This window comes from Pinus tabuliformis, chromosome 4_2 (genome assembly GCF_031772625.1).
Source record: "Pinus tabuliformis cultivar Carrire ecotype Pingquan chromosome 4_2, CPIR1, whole genome shotgun sequence".
Lineage (NCBI taxonomy): Eukaryota > Viridiplantae > Streptophyta > Pinopsida > Pinales > Pinaceae > Pinus > Pinus tabuliformis.
In genome coordinates, this window is record NC_142304.1 from 756789398 (window position 1) to 756815485 (window position 26088).

At 39.4% G+C, this 26088-nt stretch overlaps 1 protein-coding gene across 1 annotated transcript; it reads right to left on the minus strand.

The window, feature by feature from the left end:
• Window positions 1-22736: 22736 nt before the first annotated feature.
• LOC149171805 (ethylene-responsive transcription factor 4-like) lies at window positions 22737-23150 on the minus strand. The gene has a single exon (XM_089426087.1). It carries the CDS (start codon window positions 23148-23150, stop codon window positions 22737-22739), a length of 414 nt encoding a protein of 137 aa, XP_089282213.1.
• Window positions 23151-26088: the final 2938 nt, after the last annotated feature.

Sequence of the window (26088 nt, forward strand, 5' to 3'; positions counted from 1 at the left end):
CACATGGCAGGAGTGGATGACGTGGCAGGACCCTTCAACGAATGGGGAATCACCAAGTGGCAGGCCTCCATTGGCCCCAAATTTAGCAAATCACATGTCGTAGGTGGGTCGACGTTAAATAATCGGCCACAGAACAAACCAGGGTGCGATGCGATGAATCGACCCCTAGCATACCCAGGTTGTGATGCGATAATCACAATCACACATCACAGAAGTGAAGAGTCCTATATATATGTTACCCCCCCCTGAATCCACCGATTTTCAAATGCGATCGATATTGGATGTGATAAGATTATGGGTTCTAGTTAATAGTTCCGTTGGGTCCATCGTATCGTAATCGCACATCGACCCACCATGTTCACAGACCATAAGACCATTGATTCTCCATCGATTGTGATTTGCGATGGAACAGTCAGTGCTGATAGATTATGGACCAGTGTGCGGTGAAATGTTTCCCCAGTTAGTGAAATTTTGGAGAGAAATTGTAGGTTCATGCCGGAAATGGTTTAACTTGTGGAGCGAATATTAGGAGAACTAGGAGAGGTCATTTCTTCTTCCATTTTCCACCAAATTGGACGCAAAAAGAGGCTAGAGAACCAATTTTTGACATTTTGGACTCATTGTAGTAGGTTTTAGAAGCATTTGAGCATTACAAACACATATTTTTACACTTTTGAGCATAATAGAGAGGTCTATACTATTGGAAGTTGGACCAAGGAGACGTAGCCCAGGAGTTGTGAACTCCTTTATCATGTTCCTGTTGTAAGGTGTTTTGCATGATGTTTTGTACTTGTTTATGCTATTGTTCATTCTCTTATTTATGTTTAATTGCTCATAAAATTAACATAAAAACTCATTTTTCACATGCAAAAATTCATGAATCCTTAAGAACAATGAAAGCATTTTGTTTCTAATCTGAGGAGGATCTTAGCACAACAATCTAATATTCTAAATCATATCATCAGTTCTCATAGACTTCGTCAATTCATCTGCATTATTCTTCAAAGTGTCCACCTTTACCAGGAACACCTTTTTGTCCTCAACCATATTCCTCACAAAGTGATACTGAAAATCAATTTGCTTTGTCTCTGAATGATAAGCAGGGTTTTTTGCCAAGAAAATTGCACCTTGGTTGTCAAACGCTATCCATATAGCTCACTGTACTAACCCCATACTTGAACACAATCTCTAAAACCAAACTACTTCCTTGCTTGCATGAGTGGCTACCATGTATTCTAACTCTGTAGTTGAAAATGCCACTATAGACTGTCTCTTGCTCATCCAACTAAGTGCACCTCCAAATAGGTTAAACACATACCCATTTGTAGATATTCTATGTTCCAGATCTCCATCCCAATCTCTAACAACAAATCCATGAATTTCAAAAACTTTATCCAATCCTGGTTTTCCTTGGTAGCATAAATTATAATCACTAATCCCATGCAAATACCTGAAAACCCGCTTCACTGTTGTCCAATGCTCCTTCACTGGTTTTGACATAAACCTGCTCAATACTCTCACTGCATGTGCAATGTATGGTCTAGTATATACCATTGCATACATTCGGCTATCGACTGCACTTGATTATGGAACATAGGACATGTCCTCTTCCTCTTCTTGTGTCTTGGGACACTGTTCAACAGATAACATTACACCTACATGAATAGGAATTTTCATCGGTTTACTATCCTGCATATTAAACCTCTGCAATATTGTCTCGACATACTTCCTCTGGTTTAACCAGAGCTTCCTCCTTTCCTGATATCATTTAATTTCCATGCCCAAAATATAGTTTGAAACACCAATATCTTTCATGTCGAATTTGGAGGACAATTGGGTCTTCAAATCCTGTATAATTTCTTTGTTATTTCCAATTAGCAACATATCATCCACATGCAAGACCAAATAAATAACACGGTCACCAATTAATTTAAAGTACACACAGTGATCCACTTTGCTTCTGGTGAATCCAAGTCCCTGTATAAATTTATCAAATTTTTGATACCACATCCTTGGTGATTGTTTTAACCCATATAGATACATTTTTAACCTACATACTAGTTCATTCTTTCCCTTAAACACAAAGCGTTCAGGTTGCTTCATGTAGATGTCTTCATCTAGATCCCCGTGAAGAAATGTTGTCTTCACATCCATCTATTATAACTCAAATACAAAAGTAGCAACAATACTTAAAAGTAATCTAATAGAAGATACCTTGGCAACAGGAGAAAAAATATCACCAAAATTAATTCCTGACAATTGGGAATAACCTTTTACTACCAACAGAGAATTGTATTTCTGTACCTTGCCATTTTCATTCATATTCTTCTTAAATGCCCATTTTCTTCCAATGGGTTTCATTCTAGCCAGCAACTCCACCAGATCCCAAGCCTCATTTTTGTCTAAAGATGCCATTTCATCAAACATGGCCTCTTTCCATAGTTTTTCATCCTATGAATCTACTGCTTCCATGACAGTTATGGGATCATCATCAGTAATAGATAAAGAAAAATATGAATAGAAAGCAGATGGACTATACCTTTCTGGCTGCCTTCTTTCTTGAACTGATCTTCTCACAATTAAAGTTTGTGGATATTCATATTTTGATTCCTCTTCTACTGTAGAGTCTGATTCTTCCTCCTTTAGCTCAAACTCTATCTTCTCAGGTTCCTTTGGTAGGAATTCATGTTTAATAACATCTTTCACCTCTATAAACACCACATCTCAAGTTTACACAACCTTCCTTGTTTCTGGGTTCCAATGCTTATAACCTTTTAAACCATCCTTATAACTAATAAAGTTGCACCGTTCAAATTTACTATCCAACTTGGTTCTTTTCTCCTTTGGAACGTGTACATATGCATCATAGCCAAATACCCTTAGATGTGAAAGAGAGGGTTTCTTGCGAGTCCATAGCTCATGTGGAGTCTTATCCTCCAACATTGATGAGGGTGATCTATTAACCAGGTAACATGCAGTCTCCACCACCTCACCCCAGAATTCTTGTCCTAACCTAGTACCAATGGGCATGCTTCTTACCTTTTCCATCAACATCCTCTTCATTCTTTCTACAAGTCCATTTTTCAGAGGTGTGTATGGAGTAGTATTTTGTCGTGTTATATCACACTTCTTATAGAACTCTTCAACAAAACTATCCACCATTATCTGTACTTAGCACCCTTATATTCTTCTCTATCTGGTTTTCCACCAGAGCCTTAAATTCTTTAAACCTATCAAAGACTTCAGATTTTTTCCTCAGGAAATATATCCATGTATTCCTTGAAGAGTCATCTATAAATTATACATAGTAAAAAAACTTACCTAGTGATGGAACCGACACAGGTCCAAACACATCACTATGCACAAGCTCTAATATCCCTTTCGCCCTCTTAGCACCAGAGGGGAAACTCAATCGATTATGCTTCACATATATACAATGTTCACAGAAATTGAAATCTAGAGAGAAATTATACATACCTTCTACCATACCATTACCATGTAGTATTTGAAGGCCCTTCTCTCCAATATGTCCAAGCCTTTGATTCCAAAGCATTGTATTTTCTCCAGAGACCACTAGATTTTCTATTCCACTTTCAAGGACAACAAAACTATTGCACCCATCAATAACAGTACTACCCAAAAACTTGTACAAAGTTCCAATCGGAATTCCCCACATCAATATTAGTGCTCCCCAAACCATCTTGTATGTATCTTTCTCGAACACTTTTTTTACACCTTCATCATCCATCTTGCTTATAGAAATTAGATTTCTGGCCAATGCAGGAATATGCAGAACACCCGGAAATGTTCTAATCCTTCCACCTTGCAACGTTCGCTTGAATTTTTTGTGTTTGATGATTCTAGCCTTCCTGCCATCCCTTAAGAAGACATAACCACCATCATATTTCTCATAATTGCATAACCATTCCCTATGGGGAGTGAAGTGAATGGATGCACCTGATTGAATCAACCATGCCTTGTGATCTACATGTGTACTTGAAGAAGAAGCCAAGTACACATCCTCACCTTCATCTCAGGTGATTTTTGCATCTACAGAATGAGAATCATCAGATCCATTTCCTTTCTCAAGAGCTTTAGATCTATAGTCCTTTTTGAAGTTCCCTTCCTTTTCGCATTTCCAACCCACCTTTACAAGTTTTCCTAGAGTTTTAGATCTCCCTCTAGATTTAGATCTTCAACGTGATGACTTATTTTTGTTTCTATTCAGGGATAGTCCTCGTATTGACAAAGCATCGCCATTCTGACCCTCCATGTTTTTTCGTCTCATCTCCTCTGACAACAAGGATGATACTATTTCATCAAACTTTAAGGTAGTAGTATTTCTACCTATTGCAACAACCAGACTATCCCACGAATCTGGTAGAGAACACAGTAAACTAATGCACTTATCTTCATCGCAAATTTGAATATCAATAGATAGAAACTGGCTTACCACAGTATTGAAGGTGTTCAAATGCTCTATCATCGAGTCCCCATCCTTCATCTGCAGGTTATACAATTTTTTTCATAGAAATATTTTATTCACCAGAGACTTAGATTGGTACAAAATCCCTAACCTGTCCCACAAAGCCTTCGTCATAGTTTCCCCTTATACATTCAACAATAGTAAATTTGAGATACACAACCATATTGTGTGTTTTTCTTTCTTATCTGAATTCATCCAATCTTCATCTAACATTGTCATTGGTTTAGTACCTGGATTTACCATGATCCACTAACCTTTATCCACTAGTAGATCCTCCATCTTGATTTTCCACAGCTCAAAATCTAATCATTAAATTTCTTGATCTCTATCTTTCCACTATTAGCCATCTTCTTTCACCATAAGAATTGATCCCACAAATCTCCCACTAAATAGCGTCTACCACAGGGTTGAAATAAAATCCCTCAGCAGTAAAGGCATCCCCTTGAAGCCGAAAAACTTTGACGCCAAATGTAGGTTTTAAACCTGTACATAAATGACTTGTAAACAAATTCTTAAAAATAGAAAATATACAATGGCGAGAAATATAAAACAAATACACAAAGATTTTCCCCTAGATCACAAAATTGGGACTACCAGATTGATTTTTCATTATATTCCTTTCAATATTACAACACATATATATACATGTCGAAGAATTCATAAACCCCAATCCATTAACCACTGATTAGAATATAACCGTAGTTCCCTTAACCGGATCTACAAGATACCATGGGCAGAAAACCATCATGCCCAAAACCATGTGCAAAACCCATGCACAAAACCATAGGTAGATCTACACGCCTAATATAGGGTCCAAAAAAAAAATCCGAGGTCGGTGCCACTGACCCTATAGAGGGGGGCTACTTCCCCCCTCAAACCCCCCAACAGGTGGGGTTGGTTGCCCCTTCTCTAACCCCCCAGATTCACATGTGGGGCTAGTCCTGGAAAGAATTAAATTCAATTTCCAATAAGTACCCAATCTACATACTTATAAGTAGACCCACATCAAAAAAAATGAAAACACATGAAAAAGCAAGTTTCAGCACACTTTTTTTCATATATTTTCAATCTTTTTCAATGTGGGTCTACTCAAAAGTATACAAAGTGGGTACTCATTGAATGTGGAATTTAATTCTACATTCAATAGGTGTCTACACTTGGAATTTGAGTAAATTTATGAGAAGATAAGCCAAAAATACAATAAAATAAGTAGTTTTATTTATTTTTCTTTAAAAATTCATAACTTATTTTATGATTTTCCTTAGGAGACCTATTTTAGACCTAAAAAATTTGTAATGTGTTGTGGGGAAAAGTATCCGATTCGGATGACCCTATCCCTACTCTAAAGGTGACAGTCTTTAGCAACAACTGAAAGTAAAGCTTTGATATTTTCCTTTATGAAAGTACAGAGAGAAGGAAGAAAAGATTAACCAACCTGGTGTCTTTCGCTTAGTCGATCCTTATCCTCTCTCTTTGTCTCTTGTTCCCAGCTCCTTGCTCTCTTTGCCGGTCCAGCTACACACAGATCCTGCACAAAACAAGAGAGGAAACTACAAGATACATGTACTCATAACTGATGCATGGATTAGAGTGAATCAAATATACAAGTAAATACAATACATCAATGCAATACAAGTATATAGGAGAACATGCAAAACTTTATTGATAGAAATAACAGGGTTCTGAGAAGGTTACAACCATTGATGGCTCCAATCCAGCAGCACCTCCCCAGCAGCAAGAACTCTCCTCTTCACCTCTAGTAAAACAATCACCCAATAGCTCTAGCTGTAAACCAACAACACCTCCTTGCTTTACACAAAATTCCAGCCTCCTTAGACCTCATAGAAGAGCTCTATATATAGGAGAGAAGAAGAGAGGATGAGTCAGCTTGAGGCTGACATAGAGCTGACTAGTGTCCTCTCCCTCTTCAGTTAATCTTCAGTTCTTGAGTCCACTTGGAGATCCTTGCTTACACATGGTGATCAAGTACCTCTTACTCATCACAGGGCGAATCTCATGAACCAAGTGTCAGTTTGGAAGCTTCCTGGGCAGTTGACACCTTGCAGAATGACTGTGCCACTTGGCCAATCTCGCCCAGCGCAGGTAGCCTTTATTAGATTTGACTTCCAGCGCAGGTACAAGGAGGAGCAGTTGCATTCCAGCGCAGATGCTCAGTGGAGTAGCTGACATGATCCAAAATTAGCCTGTTTTGAAGTGTTTTCAGGTGGAGAACTGATTGGAAGTGCTGTGGTTTGATGACCTTGTTCTTTTAGGGGTAAGAACAACATGTTTAGGGACTAAGGATCCCTGTAATTATTGACATTTCATGCTCCATGCTGCGAGGCACAAAAATGTCTATAACAGTTGCCCCCTAAAGTATGAGGCCGTTTATCGGGTGAAATGCTTTATCTAGAGGGTCCGAAGTTCATTCCAGTGCTGAGGAGGCGCCCTGTAATACAATACAATACAATACATTATTTTTCATTTTGTTTTCATGATCTAGCTGAGGCGGGCATTCCCACGCTCAGCTTTATAAATACATTTTGGTACATAGAACAGACGATTGCCTGATGGTAGACTGATAATTCTCTGTTGAAATTATCATCCTTTGAGTAGGATGATCATCTGCTGCAATGATGTACATGACAAATGTTTTTATATTTCCTGAATATGTATCGCAGCCCGGATGGATGAAACTAGATCCGGGGTCTTCAAACTCGTTCGATCTTCACTCTAAGTACAAGTCGATCCATGTGAGAATTTCGCTGAAGTCGAACATGGAAAGACATCGCTTGATTACCGGTCAATGATGAAAACCGTTAACAAGCGCGAGAGGAATCACCGATAATGATAATGACCCTCAAGGTACTGCAGTACAATTCACGTGGCGTGAATAAAGGACTTGGCGTCGAACGCCACGCAAAATCTTCTGGTCGAAGGTCATTGATGTATACCTGTCGCCGGAAGTGAGAAACTTGCCATTGAGGCATGCAAGCTTCAAAGTACTGATGGGGGTGTTCCTAGATCAACTTCTTGGATAATGAGCTGAAGTCGACAAGAAGCGATCTGTCAAAGGAGGGCCTTAATGAATCCCACATCAATGACGCGGAACGGAGTTAATGATTTTAGTGGAGGTGAAAACAAACTGTGACATATGATTCAGGGTGGCGATCATGAATGGATGAAGGATAATGTATGGCAGTGGATGGGACATGGTTGACACTTTCAGAATGACCCCTCTTGAACATATAACGACACTGATGCGATGGATCGGTAGCATTACCCCAAATGTGGATGGTTTGGCGAGGACCATGGCGATGAGACCAGTGAATGAAACAACCCAACCCGATGTGGCACGGAGGAAAAGTGTCATGTTCAAGAGTGACTTGCTACCATTAAACTTTGATGTTCTCCCAATTTTTCCCCAGTCATTTCTGACCAGTACCTCTTTATTTTTGTCAAGCTTGAGGAGGATAACATATGCTTGTTCTATAACCTGCCCTTCGGGCAAGCCCATCGCTATGATTTAACGAGCCTAGTGATAGGGAAACTCGTTCTCGTCTAAAGACAAGTTTGTCACTATTTAATCATTTTAACGAGTCTAACGACAAGGAAAACTCGGTCCTTTTCATTTTTAGAGAGTCTGAAAAGGTACAGAAAGTTAACTCCATAATTCCTTTTTCGTCAGCTAATCCCTTAAGTCCGAAAAAGTATAAAACAATACAAAAGGGATGGCTGTTCGGTACTTTTAACGAGCCGAACGAGACAAGCGCTCGATCCTTTTGTGCAATAATCCCTCAGGTCCAAAAAGATTAAAATTTAGAGAAGGGATAGCGTTCCGGTTATTTAACGAGCTGGAAGGCCAAAACTCGGCAAACTTTTCATTTTTTACGAGTCAGTGAAAAGAGCTCAAAGAAGACTCGTCTTTTGAGGAACGAGTGATAAACAGGGATAGCAGCAGATTCCAGGTACAGGTTGGAATTTTCCAATCACGGCAGTGTCACGAGGATGGCTAGGTGAAATCACTCTTCGCAGCTGTTTCTCAAAAGAGGTAAACACACAAATGGAAGTGAATGATCGGCCAAATGAACAGTGGAGGTGATGGATGAAAACACGATCAAGGTTCTTATGGCTGATGAATTTACAATCTCAAAAGGTTATTTACCGGGGTAGGTTCTTTTTTTAGATAAAAATGAGCTTAAACTCTGGAGGGAACATTGCTCACTGCTTTTATTTATTTTTTAACGAGCATGAAGACCGCGTTAAAACTGCTCGGATCTTGCGTTTATTTTTTAACGAGCATGAACTATGTGCTAAAACTGCTCGATATACCAGTCATAATAAGAACGCCTCCTATGAGATAACTATTTTTTAAGGAGCTTTATCTCACAAAGCTATGCTCCAATTTTGGCAAATTTTACCTTTGCCCCACAGGCTTTCTTCATGCAAGGTCGGAAACGGCTAATCCTACGAGTTTAAAGGGTTAGACCTACAGGTTTAAAGGGAGGACCTAAAAATTTAAAAAATAAATAGTCGCCCCTTGCTTGCATTCCAAAAGTTTGCATGCCCCCAGGTATAGGATAGAATTTCGGGGCTGCCCCTTTATCAACGAGGTTTGCCTCTTTCTTATTATCCGAAGAGGGTTCTATTTGCTGCCGCAAATCAATCTCTTTCTTCGGCGGTGTCTATCATTGGGTTGTCCAAAGATGGTTACCCTCTATCACAACAATATAGTCCCCTTCTTTGTAGGCTGCCCCTGCTTATCCTTCAAAACATATGTTTCGATGGGCGAGGCTTGAATTCAAAGATGTTTACTACTTGTCGCAATAAGGGAATTCCTACTTGGGCATTGCCCACTTTTTTAGACAAAGGTGAATGACTCCTTTGTCAAACACATAACTTTAACAAAAGATTATTATTCCAGAACAACCCCACTTCCTTCTACGGACGGGGTACGGACTAGTCATATTCTTCTGCGGAAATTCTTCCTTATACCCGGGGTTTCTTCTGCCCGAAGCAGACCAGGGTGCATGCCCCCTGGGTCCTAATCTTTCTTTCCGAATCACTCGCACTCATCGGGAAGGAGGACCGGGGGTGGAGGCGTATCTCGAGAAAACAGACCATTTAGGATTGGTATTTGACTATTTGTGATGCGAGATCCCGGAAATGAAAGTTGGTCTACGAGCTTGACCATCCTTCCTTCGTGTGGAAAACACATTACTCTAAAGAGTGAGGAGACTATCGCTCCCATGCAATAAATATAGTCGCGTCCAAGGAGTAGGTTATAATCCAAGGGTCCTTGGACAACCAACACGTTCATCTCGACGGTCTTCCCTTTCAATGTAACAGGTACATTGGGGAGGATCCCTAATGGTCGACTGGTTCCTTTATCAAAACCTGAGAGATTTCTCAACTCAGGTAGAAGCGCCGGGGAACCCAGTGCTTTCCAAGCAATAGAGGAAAGGATACTCACAGACGCCCCTTCATCAATGATAGTACCAGCCATAATCATTCTATAGATCTGGACAATGATTCTGAATGGTGTACTGGCTGGTAACCGGGGTCTGCCTAGTTGATTCCAATCAAAGGATACAACCAGGTTGCTTGGTGGTGGGACCGAATATACGGCCGGATATGACTCTGATGATGTTCCTTCCTGCGATAAAGGAATGGGCGCATTGCCCTGACGCTCATCGGAGTCGGTGCTGATGAAAAGAACCTGGATGGTGTCATCCTTATTCTCTTCAGTGAGGGTGTCGCATGAAGATGACTCTTCGGCGACGGTGTCATTTGAAGACGGGTCTTCAATGACGGAGTCATTGGACGATAGAACCTCTGAAGGAAGAACCGGGTCAACTGCCGTTTCGACCTTTAGACTTTCTTCTGGTCTGGATTCAGTAGGTTCATTCTCAATGACCGACACTTCAGCTGACCACTTGGGCGGGTCAACTGGATTTTCAACTATCGAGGGATTAGGAGCGAGTTTTCGGTATCCAGGAGGAAGTTGCAACGGTGAAACCGGGCGATCTTCCAAAACTCTTTTTGCCTCATCTAAGAATGGACATTTGTGGATAGCATGATTGCCTTCACACAATAGACAGGGTGATCTTGGTCCCCTTCTTCGTCCTTCACTCTCGCTAGTTGACGGAATGCAATCAACATGACAATCAGAGGTTGATGCTACCGGATTGTGCAACCTTGGGGACCAGTCCCTTAGTATCCGGGGAATACAAGGACAATCACGATGGAAGTGGATCCCTTTGCAAATGACACATGGAAATTTAGGCCCGGTCGGTGCAGTGTGTGGGTTTTTGTCAGCTTTCTTCTGCTTGCCCCCAGTAGCCTTCGCCAGAGGCTCCTTCTGCTTCTTTTCTCTCTTCTTCTTTTCCTTCTTCTCCTTGGGAGGCTGACTTTTGCCAGCTCTACCTTGCGAAGATGAAGGATCAGAGGAAGTATCATAAGAAGTGGAAGGCTGGTGGGTAGTTCTAGATTGTTCTGACTGTTGATTCGACTGCTCAGGATTAGTGGCGATCTGGACTACATTAGTTGAAAAGAGCCATACAGGTAGGCCAATTGTCAATCCTGGAAGTGACAATGTAGCCATATGAGGCGCACCAACATCTCCCCAAGAGGAGAAGGGATTTGGACTTCCGCCAAGGTTGCTTCCTTGGTTGGTGGGCTCCATACTTTTCAACTGAAAGATCAACGTGGGAATAACAGGTGATTATGTTCCGCTTAAAATAAATTTTATTAACGACGCTTTTAGACACAAACTTGCTTTTTCATGTTTTAAGAGTCGAGAAAAAGCTAAAGATGACTCTAGTCGCCTTCGATGTATTAACGAGCCCAAAGTGACAAATGCTCGGTTGGACCTTTTCAGTTATGGAGTTTGAAAAGGGCCAAAAGAAACTGCTCTGGAGATCTAAGCAGAGGGTGTGCCAAACCTTTCGCGAAACCACAGAATACGTTTTATGGTACGGGTGGTCGATCTTCGTGAATGCTGTGTTCACTACATCGCGATCAGTAGGGCGGTCGACACGGCTTCCTAAGGATAAAGGATAATTGCCTATAGGGGTCTCCCAATATACGCGACGGTACGCGGGAGCTCAAGTCCGTATTAGTGCTATCGTCCCTCAGGAGGAATCACCCACCTTCGTAGAGATCGACAGTCACTACGTTTAACGACGCCGGAACACGTCTCTACCTAGACCTCTATTGTTTGCGTTATGTTACAAAGCGTTGTTATGTAAATTGAGTTTATTTTAATGTTGATCTTGCTTAACAGTTTGCCTTTCAGGGTCGCCACGAGAATTATATATACAACTTCCTATATGCAATCTAAGATGAGAAGCAAATCTTTTCAATCTTTCAACTTTGAAAACCTTAATCTACTGAGTGAAAAGAAAGACACAACTTTTTCCACAGATCATAGAACACACACTAAAATGCACATTTTCCTAAATCGTCAAGCACACAGTCAAATGCAAAATGCACAATGCATGTATTTCTTTTCGTTATCCTTAATGTTGATGTAAGACAGAAAGGAAACTGTTGTATAATTTTGAATCTAATTTCAAGTAGAAATAAACAAGCTTGTCCAAAATAAAAAAGACACCTTATGATCGACTTGTTTAAACACAGGAAATGTATAGATCCAAACCATAAAATGAAAAACAAACAAACTCAAACAGCCATGAACAGTAATAAAACTAGCTCATAAGATCACAAAGACACTTTTACAGTTCAGGATCTAAGAGGCCACAGCTATACTGGTTCGCTTTTCACAATGGGAAACTGTAACTGAAACAAGAAATACTGAAAGAACATTCACAGTTTCATCACACAACTGAGGCGGAATAATGTCAAGGAGAATGGTTTACAGCAAGTACAATGACCGGCAAGCAATCAACAAAAATCAGTGAAAACAGGGCTAAGACACAGTGGAAAACCTCTGGAAGACACGGGCTAACAGGTCCAGCGTAGGCTCTGGTCTGTTAGTTTGATTCTCAGCGCAGTTCCCGAAGGGAGCACCTGCGCTGTAATGCAGACTGCCTGTGGACAGCCTGCTCTGGGACACGAGAGTTGCGTCTACAAAGTTTTCCGGGTCATAAAAAGCTCAAAAATGCACTGTTTTTGCTGAAATAAAAAGCTATAGGTCAAGTACAGGCTAAGGGATGATCAAGAGGATGAAGATCTATCACAAAGAGTAAAGAGTCTTTTGTAGATAAGCTCTTCAAATCTTGAATTTGCTCAGCAAATGAGCAAGAGTAACAGTCCCTCTACTTCGCTTTTGATATAGTCAAAAGCTTTTCGATTTGGTACTCTTTTCTTCAAGAAATGAATAGCAAAATACTACAAACACCAACAAGATACTAGGCTCCCCAGTGGAGTCGCCAGTTTGTTGTGGGGAAAAGTATCCGATTCGGATGACCCTATCCCTACTCTAAAGGTGACAGTCTTTAGCAACAACTGAAAGTAAAGCTTTGATATTTTCCTTTATGAAAGTACAGAGAGAAGGAAGAAAAGATTAACCAACCTGGTGTCTTTCGCTTAGTCGATCCTTATCCTCTCTCTTTGTCTCTTGTTCCCAGCTCCTTGCTCTCTTTGCCGGTCCAGCTACACACAGATCCTGCACAAAACAAGAGAGGAAACTACAAGATACATGTACTCATAACTGATGCATGGATTAGAGTGAATCAAATATACAAGTAAATACAATACATCAATGCAATACAAGTATATAGGAGAACATGCAAAACTTTATTGATAGAAATAACAGGGTTCTGAGAAGGTTACAACCATTGATGGCTCCAATCCAGCAGCACCTCCCCAGCAGCAAGAACTCTCCTCTTCACCTCTAGTAAAACAATCACCCAATAGCTCTAGCTGTAAACCAACAACACCTCCTTGCTTTACACAAAATTCCAGCCTCCTTAGACCTCATAGAAGAGCTCTATATATAGGAGAGAAGAAGAGAGGATGAGTCAGCTTGAGGCTGGCATAGAGCTGACTAGTGTCCTCTCCCTCTTCAGTTAATCTTCAGTTCTTGAGTCCACTTGGAGATCCTTGCTTACACATGGTGATCAAGTACCTCTTACTCATCACAGGGCGAATCTCATGAACCAAGTGTCAGTTTGGAAGCTTCCTGGGCAGTTGACACCTTGCAGAATGACTGTGCCACTTGGCCAATCTCGCCCAGCGCAGGTAGCCTTTATTAGATTTGACTTCCAGCGCAGGTACAAGGAGGAGCAGTTGCATTCCAGCGCAGATGCTCAGTGGAGCAGCTGACATGATCCAAAATTAGCCTGTTTTGAAGTGTTTTCAGGTGGAGAACTGATTGGAAGTGCTGTGGTTTGATGACCTTGTTCTTTTAGGGGTAAGAACAACATGTTTAGGGACTGAGGATCCCTGTAATTATTGACATTTCATGCTCCATGCTGCGAGGCACAAAAATGTCTATAACATAATGGAAATATTGTAATTTTTGTTGTAAGATTTATTTTCAGTTAACAAAGGAAGTAACCCATTTCAGTTCTTAACTTAGCTCTTCTTCAAGGACTTTGAGCACCCTTGGGTTGGACCCGTACCAAGAGCGTCGAATCCCTCTTGTACTTTTTTTGATATTATTTTAGTGCTTTCCATTTTTCTCTTTTAGCTCTTGAATTGGGATTTCTATAAATTATAGTTTGATAGATTTGTGAAGGGTTAAATAGGTAGTTTTATGAGCTAATCTTCATTTCATTTCATTTATACAATCTGTCAACCTTCGTGATCATTCATATCAATTATCCTTGTAGTTTTGATTCATTTTCCACTTCATTGCCTTTATTGTTACAAATTTTGCATTTTGTTGTTTTACTGTGCAGCTGATATTATGGTTATAGAGGATAGAAATAGATTGATATATTAGGTTTTCATGTGCCTTTACCAATTGAATAAAATCATTATTTATCTTTTCTAACCTGCTTCTCACCTTAGGTTTGCATTCCAACTATTTTGTTGGGTCACTAGTATATTCTTATAACAAAATAGAGAATCATGTGGCGGTCTGCAAACAATCTATTTTTCTCTCCCATTTCATCAATAAACTCTTGTTTTAGTCTCCCCAATGTATTGTAAAATGTCTAATATGTTGATGGTGCAATTTAGAGGCATATAAATCTCATGGAGTTTCCCTTTGATGTTTATCTCGTATGCTTTCAGAGTTTTTTTTTAGTATCTTCTGCAACATAGGTTTCAGGATTACCTTCCAAGTGTTTTATTTCCAATCAAAGTATGCTTTATATTTCTTGAAATCATCATAGATGTATGACATTTCATTTTTTCAATCTACTTTTGTAATTTCACTTTCCTGTAGCATATTTAGTATGGCAACTTAACTGGATTTTCATTCATCTTCCCTGCACTTTGACATCTGTCATATTTATAAGAAATAGAAGACGAAGGAGATAGTTCCTATTGCACATATATTTTTTACCCCTCTTAAGTTTGTACAAACCTCGAGCTAATAATTAAAGCTATGACAATTGGAGTTACAACATTTTTTGCTACAATATTGAGGTCCATAAAATTTTATAAGGATCTGATAAAAACATCACGTGATGTTGATGACATGGACATTTCTTTCTAGTGGCTCCAATCTTATTTATTAGCTCGTGGTTTATACACTCTCCTCACAATTAAATTAACTCAACACAAAAATCAAGCACACATAAAATCCTCACAAACTTTATTTACACACAATATATAAAAATTGGCTTGATTTACAATATGGGAAATTCCTGTGTTGGCCACTCTCTCACACTCTCTAACATGTCTCATAGGCTTACATACATTTATGCAAACATATTTGAACCAAAATTGGTTTCAGATCCTAAACCAACTCCTAAAATCTCTTTGATCCTAAAATCCTCCTAAGATCTCTAAAAATGAGATAGTTTTGGTTGAGATCCACTAAAGATGGACCTACTCATAAAATCTAATCCTAAAAACTCTAACTACTTAACAATTATCCTCAAATATTTTATTACATGTCAATGAGGAATTTCTCTCCTCATTTCTCCTTTAAATTTTTATAATCAATTCTCTATTTCATAAATAAAACTAATTCTTATCTTATATTTACATAAATTTGGCTTAAATTAAATTAAGGGAACCCACTCCCTTTACTAAATATGTTGTTGGATAATTGAGGCTTGGATACTACTTGTTGGAAGTGATGAACAATACCGAGAGTGGGGGGGATCTGTATTATATGTTTATATCAATTTTTCCCTTTTTAAACAATTGCTCAATCATGCATTAATTTACTAGCAACACATTAACTAATTAATTGATAATATAACACATATAACCATGAGAAACATGCATAAGCATAAACATAAGTAGTGATCATCATAAGCACAAGTAACCAAGGGAAGCAACACATCAACAATAAAACATGCACACATAGAGACACCAAATGTAATGTGGAAACTCAAAGGGAGAAAACCATTGTCGAATATTATTTGTCACTCTTCTTCTATTATTATAAAATTCTTCTTTTACATAGCCACGAGCCACTAGACACCACTAGTGTGCAAGCCGTAACTTGCCAATTATGTGAGATGATTCTCACTCTATGCCACTAGCTATATGAACTTTGCAGGCCACCACCTATGTGATGCCACCACTCCATCAACTTTTCAGGACACCACCTACTAGAAGCCACCACTCCCTCAACTTTGGAGGTCACCACCTGTTCGAAACCACCACTCCCAATAAGTCTCACCTAGCCACCACTGGATTATTTAGCCACCAATAAATGGAAGCCATCACTCCCAAGTTCTCAAGCCACTATCTAAAGGATGTCACTACACCATGAATACACAAGCCACCACTTTCTCACTAAAGCCCCCAACCTTCAAGCTCTCTTGTGGACCATGTTTCATAATGTTTCAGACTAGATCCACTGCTCTCTACAATCAAACACTTGTGAGCCACATTTTTCCCATTTTCATACTAAACTAACAATAGCCCTTATGCTCAAACAACAATACAATCTACAAGACAATAAACAATTTGCATACGAAATGTTTCAACACATTGAATCTCTGAAATATAGATCTCTGCAATCCAATCATCTCACTCAATCAATCTTCTCATCAAAACTCAAAAACCCAACAACAACACACAATAACAATCCTAACCTCAACTCAAACAACTCTAACATACTCTAGCATCCATACAAAACACAAAAAATGATGCTACAACAATAAACTCTGCAAAAGAAACCTTGCGACACAAAGAAATCAGAAATCTGAACTTTGATCCATAATCTCAGCGCTATACAAATTATTTGTTCTCCATATCAGTAGAAACTAACATTAATCTAATCTGCAACACAAATGTGTTAGACATATACATGCACAATAGCTCCATCATCCTCTAACATATGCTCCAGATATGAGCTTTGATCTATACTCTATCTCTGCAATATTGTGTCTTCCTCTCTCATATTCTCTAACACCTTCTACTAAGTTCACACTCCGACATTTTATAAATGAGGAAGATGCAATCAATACAAAGCACTAATACTCAGAATCTTTGACTTGATCAAATTCTAGAGTGTGGAGGGACCTTCCTTGAACTATCTGACCATTTACCATGTGAAAAAACCATAGGAGAATGCCCCTCGAATTATATGAGTGCACACACAATTTGGAAAATTCACTTAATTGGTCGTAACACATCCCTGACACACAAAAACTTCATTATAACACACCTTAGAGGCTATTACCTACGTTATGGTTGTAACGCACCCCCTACACACAAAAATATGTTATAACACACCTTATACCTCAGGACCTGTGTTATAACACACCCTACAGGTTGCTTAGTTGTGTTACCTCATATAAACATCCTTTCTTCAGTCTAACTTGTAGATAAGCTCTTCCAGAACATTTCCAACATCTCCATAACATGTCAAATCATCTCTAGCACCTTTAGATCCTATACCAGCATCAAAAACACCTTAGAAACATGTGAGCAAGCCTTTGATCATAATGAAAAACCTCCAAGCTTGTTGACATCAATTCCAACAATAATTGACTCCTCGTATAGACATCCTAGGTTGACATCAATGCCAACACCATGAGGTTGGCATGCCTGACATGATCCCCCTTTGGCATTTATGTCAACCTAAAATTGCAACACCAAGTTGATCTCTAACATCTCCAACTAAATAGTCTCAATCTCACTCAAGTGATTGTGTCATTCTCCCCCTTCGACATTAATTGAAAAGGGATGACAACTACGGTTGAACCACATGATGAATATTGTTGATATCAATGGATATACGAATAAAAATTGACTAGTTCCTCATCCAAACGAGCCAAAACCTTGTATTTTCCTTCTGTTGCAAGTCTGAACAAGCTCCCCCTAAACATTAAATGGGGATGAAAAAAACTCTCCATGTTTCCGTACATGCCATAGGTTGCTCCCAATGCCTCATTTTCACATATAAGTGGTTTTCTCCTCATGGTCGAACACTTCAACCAAATTTGACCCAATGATATACAATGAAAGTACAGGGATTTGTAGTCCTAATATATGGCTACAAGAATGATATATCATGGTTGTACAATGCCTCCAATATTGTTATGAATATTGATATGATTTATGGTTTCTTTTATCCAAGTCCAATAAGAATAATCCATGAAAGATTTCCAATTATAATGTTGAGAATGATATGGAGCAAGGGCAAGCCCATACAAAACCTACTCGATTGAAGATGTACAACTCTCATCAGTGACTTGAATTAGAAAATAAAGAAGTGAAGAGTGCAAGTGTTCATGTATCAAGGAGTGTCCATCTATCCCAAAACTCAATCAATTAGGGGTACCCGTGGGTCTCTCTCCTTGAAAATTCTTAGATATATATGTGTATTGTTATATGTCTAGGTGGAATTCCTTTACCTTTGCACTTACGAGTTCTATGTAGTGCATAAAGGCCCATACATGACACCCCATAATTTGATCTTTTAATACCCCATCCAGAGAAGTATATAAGGCTTTGTAAGGTATGACACAAGATCATTCCACTGTTGTACCCCTTCCCTACCTACTCACCTACAAGTGATTTAGATCTATATCTAGAAGAAAAGAAAGCACCATCCTCCTATATGTATGTGATTTTTTACTGCCTTCCTACTCAGGTAACACAAAAGGAAGAGGTCTTGTTGGCGACCTGATTTCAAGCCTATATATTATGCTACACATATTGTTCATGAAGTCTTGGCCTGGATGGATGTCTAGAGTCAAATGATCCTTCATACAGGTAGAATTCAGGTGATTGGTGTAGTAACTAAAGCTCCTACTAGAGATAGAGTGCTCATAGCATAAGAGTTGTGATAAGTCCACTAGTGGATATGATAGTTACACATCTTGAAATTGAATTACAACTATATCGATAAACTATATTAGAGTAGAAATTATAACGAGTTGTCACTTGAACTAATACCTGAACTTCTCAAACTCACTTTCTTGGATGTGTTTCTTTAAGCTTTCTTGCATATTATGCAATGCATACATTTTTTGAGTGCTAAGAAATATAATTTGTGTAGTCCATATAGATGGATATTTACTCCTTGTATAGCATTATTAAATCCATACAAAGATGCATTAATCACTCTGAGCTAGGACTAATGTAGTTCTATGGACATATTATTATGATATTACTCGAGCCAGTATTAATCCTAGTGTGTAAAATGCATTGGCCGAGTCATTTGTTATGTTATTATTTATTGGGCTAACATAATATTTGTACAACTACTCGACTAGTTGTTGTATCACTCACATGGAATCAAGGTAAGCATAATCAGTGGTGCATTAACACGTGACAAATATGCCTTAATTAGTGCATTCCATGTACATGGAATACTCTTAACAGGTGTTGTCTTGTTAATCACGAGCTTATTTCTTATATCGTGATTCCTAAAGAGCCCAAAGCGGATGGAAAGGTTGGATAACGTCTAGTATGCAAGGATTTGAACTTGGTGTCACTCTTGTATTCAACGAGCATAGTATAGGCCAGATACTATCTATCAGTGACCATATGCTTATGTTATTTATGATTCGGGCAAACATAAAGCACATTTTATCATGGTGACATGATATATGCAACCTAATGTTATATAGTATTTTATATATCACCACCTGTTAATTTACCCAAGACATTTTTCCTATCATATACGTATTACGTTCTTAAACTAAAATAAAGTATGAGAAAGTCCTAAAATATACTTATATCAAAATGTTGGGTAATATGGACAAGACCTGGGAATATCACCTTGGAAAAAAATGCTCTGAGTTAATCCTTTCGATATAGATTTTGGTTTCTACAGGTTAGCAAATATGAGTAGTGATATGGAACCAATTATGAAGATAAGTCATCCATACAACTCAATAATCCTAGTGTCTCTTGCTAGTTAGTAGAGTTTCATTCCATGCTATTCAAATGAGTCGTACATATAACTCAATAATATTAGTGTCTCTTGCTAGTTAGTAGAGTGGCATTCCATGCTAGTAGTTCTATATCACTTGGATTAATAACACATTAATAGACTTGGGTGATTCACATACCGGTTACAGAAAAAGTCTACAACTCAATATCTTCTTTTCTCCTATCCAAGTCCTAGCTCTATTAGATGATGAATAGTTATTCTATGATTTAGATTACTTGGAATCAGACCCTGATATGAATGCTTTATTTCGAGGACCTCATACATATAGGTATCCTAATATATGCATCACAAATTTGGGTCGAATGCCTATTCATGATGCAGATTTTGGTTAGGTAAAACTAATAGATATGGGTCCTACCATCACTGTTTAGAAAACTCAATCTTCATTTTGTCTTGTCTAGTTAATGATGGAATTTTGTCAGTTGCAATAAAACTACAGAAATATCTCATTGACGTTTTAAGAAATTGTTCTATGAAATATAATGAATTATCATTAATTTGAATGACTTCATTAGATTTATAATTAAATGTTAAGGAAGGTCAATATTCATTGGACCTAGGAGTATTGCTTAGTATATAGCTTTAATCCATCCCTAACAAAATATTGGTTAGCTAATGTAGATTCTTCAAGCATAAAATATTATTTCCCAATGGTAGAAATTTCATGATAACTATTTCTCCAACCACCACTTCGTTTAATATTTACTAAACATTTAAGGTTATGAGCATATTTGGAAAGGTTACTATCACTAAAATGATAAAATCCATAGATGAACCCTAATAAAAGAAGAATATACAATTTCTGTGTAGCAAATATGGCAGCAAAAGAGTCATCAATATAGTGATGTGGCTCTAGGTCTTCTAATATTTCAAAATTCTTAGAAATATAGGCTAAACCAATCTCATAAAAATTAGGGTAACTAAATTCAAATTTGCACATTTTTTTTTTTCTCGATTAAGACTAATTCTATTAAGCAGAAAAATATTGTACAAGAGGATACATTCCAGAGATGCAAGATACCGGCAACCGGAAATGATAGGACTATCATCCTCGGTTCCGGGGAAGGAGTTAAGCAAGCAAGGAGCTACAACTAGTCACTAAAAGCTTAAAGAAGAGGATACATTCCAGAGATGCAAGATACCGGCAACAGGAAATGATAGGACTATCATCCTCAGTTCTGGGGAAGGAGTTAAACAAGCAAGGAGCTACAACTAGTCACTGAAAGCTTAAAGAAGCATTGAATGCTACCCTGAAAGGGTAGAGGCTTCAACAGGAAGCTTTTTCCCTTTCCTTTTTTTAACTTCAACCCAACCATTTTGGGGTGGATGAGCGATTACAACTTGAAGATTGGGGTCCTCCACAGGGGAGCCCTCCTTTTCTGAATCCGAGGAGGAGGACAAATGGACACGTTTCTGAGCAATGGCTGAATCAGAGGAAGGCGCCAGGCCATCGGTGGAAGGGGCCTCGAAATGAGGGGCCTGATTCAATTCTTCATCGCTATCTTCATCTTCAGAGCTGGAGGAATCAGAATCCACGACTGGAGGAGGAGAGCAGGGATCCCATCGTTTGGACTTGGGCTTGGAGACGTTGGCCTTGTTCTTTTTTACCGGGCGAGATGGGAAAGTATTCTGCAAATGCCCAGATTGGTGGCAATGGCGGCACCGAAAAGCAGTATTCTCGTAATCCAGTGTCTGGGTCCAGACAAATTCATTTATCTTGAGATTGATTTGTTCTGGAAGACCTTTGCTCAGGTCTAACTCCACACATATTCTTGCATATGAGTAGAGACCTTTGGATTCCCGCTAAAAATCTCCACTGATGAAGCTGCCCAAGGTGTCTCCTATAGCTCTGAAGACACGAGTACTCCATAGGTGGTCAGGTAAGTTTGGAAGCCGAATCCATACCGGTGTCTTAGTAATGACTGCAGTAGCTGGATCAAAATCTGGGAACCAGGGAGTCAAGAATAGCCCTGCAGTTCCCATGAACCAAGGGCCCTCTGCTAAGGCCTTTTCATAGTGCTTATTGTTATCAAATAGAACAATGAAATAACCTTTCGAACAAAAAAAGATCTTACAATGATGTGTCCAGTTTGCATGGATCCATGCATAGAGATCCTGAGTTCACGGCCACAATCCATTAAATCTGCAAATGATGGCTCTTTCTACAAATTCTTGAAGATGGGAAGCCAGATCTTCATGTATGAGTTCAACAGAGGGAACTTCTTCAATTTTGTCAACCAAGAAGGCCTTAGATTTAAGGGCTTCCGGGGGTTTGGGGTTCTCAGAGTGAACTGCGTCCTTATATGAGAAAGGCCGAGTAGAGGAAGATTGTCCCGCTGCACCTCCTCTCAAACGAAGGGTCACCACCACCGAGCTGTTCCTGGAAATGCAGTAAGCAGAGAGGGGAAGAGGGTTTTCAAGTTGTTTACCTTGAAAGAGAAGTCGTAGAAGGCTAGATGGGATCCCCATTCTGCGCTCTAGATTCAGTTTGAGTTCCTGCACCAGATCTGAAGGGCGAACCCATTGCATGATGGTTCTGCCTGAAGGCTGAGAAATCTGGATCTGAAAGGAGTCAGATAAGGGCCTTGACCCCATGCAGATCTCTGGATCTGGCCAGAGCGTGGGCTTTTCTGCCTTCTGGATGACCAGATCTGGCAGATCTTTGTCAGATCTGAAGCTGAGACTGCGTTTCGGAGAGCAAGTGATTGCCTCAGATCCATACAAAGACCATGCGGATGTTGCATTTTCCTACTCTCTCTTGCTTGATTCCAAGGTCGGCACGGAAGGAAACAAAGCCAGAGCCGTGGCCTTGAGATCTTGAGGCCCCTGTTGCTGAGGGTGCAGCGTTCGAATCCACCGGGGGTTGCGCGTCCGAGCGAGCGCAGCAGAGGCACTGTCGTCGGTGGCGAGAGCGAAATAGTTCTTCACTTTTACGCTGCGCAAGATCCTGGCGGCATCATCATATGCACGGGCTGCCTCCTCGGCTGTGTCGAATGTGCCGGGCCACACTCGAAATTTCCTCCATGGATCTCTGATCTCCACTGCGAATCTCCCCCAGGGCTGCTTTCTTACGCTCCTGAGATGGGTTTCTTTGAGGGCCCGGGATTCGTTCTCGTGACCTCCGATTCCTCCATTCGCTCTCCGCTCGGTCTCCACAGCCATCGTTCTTTCTTCCTTCCGAAATCTTCAACTAGTGCCCAACATTGCAGAGCAATATGAATTTAAATTTGCACATTACTTCAATCCTATTTTGGAATATTCTTAAACAAAACCCAAAGGAGGAAAAGAAGGTCCCAACTAGTATTATGTGTTTTGCATCTCTTATTTGTGGATGGAATATTTAAAAGGAAAATATATCTCCATGGGTTGGTTATATCATAGAAGTCACATTGTTGAAGTAGTTTCCATTAATATGGATTATAAATGAATCCCATGTTGGAAATAATACTGAGAGGTGGTGGGGGCGGGGGGGTGTGAATCAATATTAGCAAATCAATATAAATTTTTCATTTCATACTCTAAATCATTAATGCTACTTTAGTTAAGGTAACCCGTGTGTACACGCAACTGTGTTTAATTCAACTACCGTATATCTAGTAACTTATGATTCAGTTAATTCATCATATGTTGATCTTTAATCAGTGCATCAGAACTTAATTAACCATATAAACAGTAAATAGGTGCAGTAAAACAGAACAGATCATCACACATAAGAAACACACATGAACACCATGATATAAGGTGGAAACCCAATGAGGTACAAAAACCACCTGCTGCTGTCTTCCTTTAATATAAGAAAAACCTGTTTACAATCTTGTAATGGTGTAGATTCATACCACTACGCAGGCACCCACATGCAAAAGGCTACAACCTTCTCTCGTTCTCCAGCTACTATTCGAAAGGAGCTACAACCCCCTACTCTTGTACTAGCCAATATATTTACTAGTACGTAGGTGCCGGCCTACAGAAGGCTACAACCCTCTCTCGTTTTCCAGCTGCTACTGGAAGGGAGCTCCAACCCCCTGGCTCTTGTACTGGCTGATATGTTTACCAGTACGTAGGCGCTGGCCTACTGAAGGATCCAACCTTCACTCTTCCTCCAGGGACCACGTTTCATAAATTTTCAGACTCGATACTCTTGAAGCACAACACCATAATCTGAAGGCCACGTTTCATCCAATTTTCATACTGGACCCATCAACAACATTGAAACACAAAATTAATCAACACTGCAATACACCTATCAACTACACCTTCATCATCAATCTCTGAATCACCCAACACTGAAACCCTGTCAACAAAACACAGTCACTAGAACACAGAGCAAACCACATAATTCTGCAACAATAACCAGATCCAACTGCAACTTCAAATATCATACTTCATACTATATACGCAACTCTGATGAGTCGAAACAGCGTGTATATGTGCTTTTACCAAAGTGAACCCACGTATAGATCTGCAAATATTTACTCATAACTTTGCAGCTATTCCAGACACCAGTCATACCCAGATCATAACATTTATACAATAAAACATGCGTCAATAATTCATATCTAGTCTATCCATGATCAAACCACATAATCATAATACATTCCAAGCCTTATGATCCCGATCCATCATCCATCATCAACCACATAGGTGCATCCTTGGTTCATATCAAGCAAAGCATCAGAAACCCATATCCATCATACTAGATCTCACACTTCATCAGATATTCATCACTTGCACACTTGCACCTTGGCCTAATGATCTTCTTCTGCTTATATAGGTTTAGGCCTCTCTCAATATCATGGTCCAAAACCATGTAGGACTGATACCTTAGAACCAATACTTGGGGTCAATACCTCGGACCAAATACCATGGATCAATACCAAAATACCATGGTCCAAATACCAGAGACCAAAACTTAGTTTTCCAACATGCACGCACCTTTCCTTATGTGAAAGTGGGTGTGTACGTTATACGCGCCTTTGTATATAGTGAGCCTATGTGTATACACGACTTGGTATATAGTGAACCTGCGTATACCTTATACGCGACTTTGTATACAGTGAACCATTGTGTATACGCGGCTTGGTCAATGGTGAAACTGCGTATACCTTTCTTTCTTCATTCTTGTTGTTTACCTGCTATACTGTGATCTTTCATCTGAGAGAGTTGCCATCAAGGACAACACTTGTGTCATACCTGTATCATAATCCCAACAATCTCCCCCTTTGGACTTGATGGCAACAACCACACCAAGTCACTCCCGCCCTTTGACATCAAGGGCAAAGCATGGACCAAGATATTCTCTCCCTTGATATACATTTTGCTATCCATACTCCCCCTGAGTACATGCTGAAATCTCTGATTTAGCTCCCCCTTTGTACACGCTAAAATGCACTATATCATCCATGCTCCCCCTGCGCATATGCAGAGTCTACAAAAACATTTTCTATAACATGACTCTATAACTCAACTAAGTGAGTATGACCTTCCTATCACCAATGGCTCTTACAAATATCAATCTCCCAACCAAGTGGGGATACACCACTTTTGACTCATCCACCCAACCAAGTGGGGATATACCAAAAGTTTATACATGACTAAAATAGAAATTATTACATCATCATCCCATGCATAGTGAGGGTACAAATTAGGTCTTTGCATGACCTTTACATCAAATGATATACATGAATTTTATAACAAAGACCATGATAGTCATCAGCAACTATCATACACCATATATGATCTGCATCATAAGCATTTGTCTACAACATCAACAACCTGTAACTTGCAATGTCATTCTCTTGACCAACCAACAATAAGTAGCAAGATGTATCATAAGCATCATCACCAAAGACTTCTAACCATAATTCCAACAATGCATTATTAGAAGCATATGCACCCCTGGAGCTTGTTCCATTTGTTCACTATCAGATCTGATCATGCATATATCAACAAGAAGTATCAAGGCATCATCTTCGATTAGATATACATTAAGTTAGGATCAAAAGCACTTCTAAATAACATCTTATGAATACCAACACATTTCCACACATCATCAACAGATTGTAACCATCATCAACCAGAGCAAATAATTGACTTAACCATG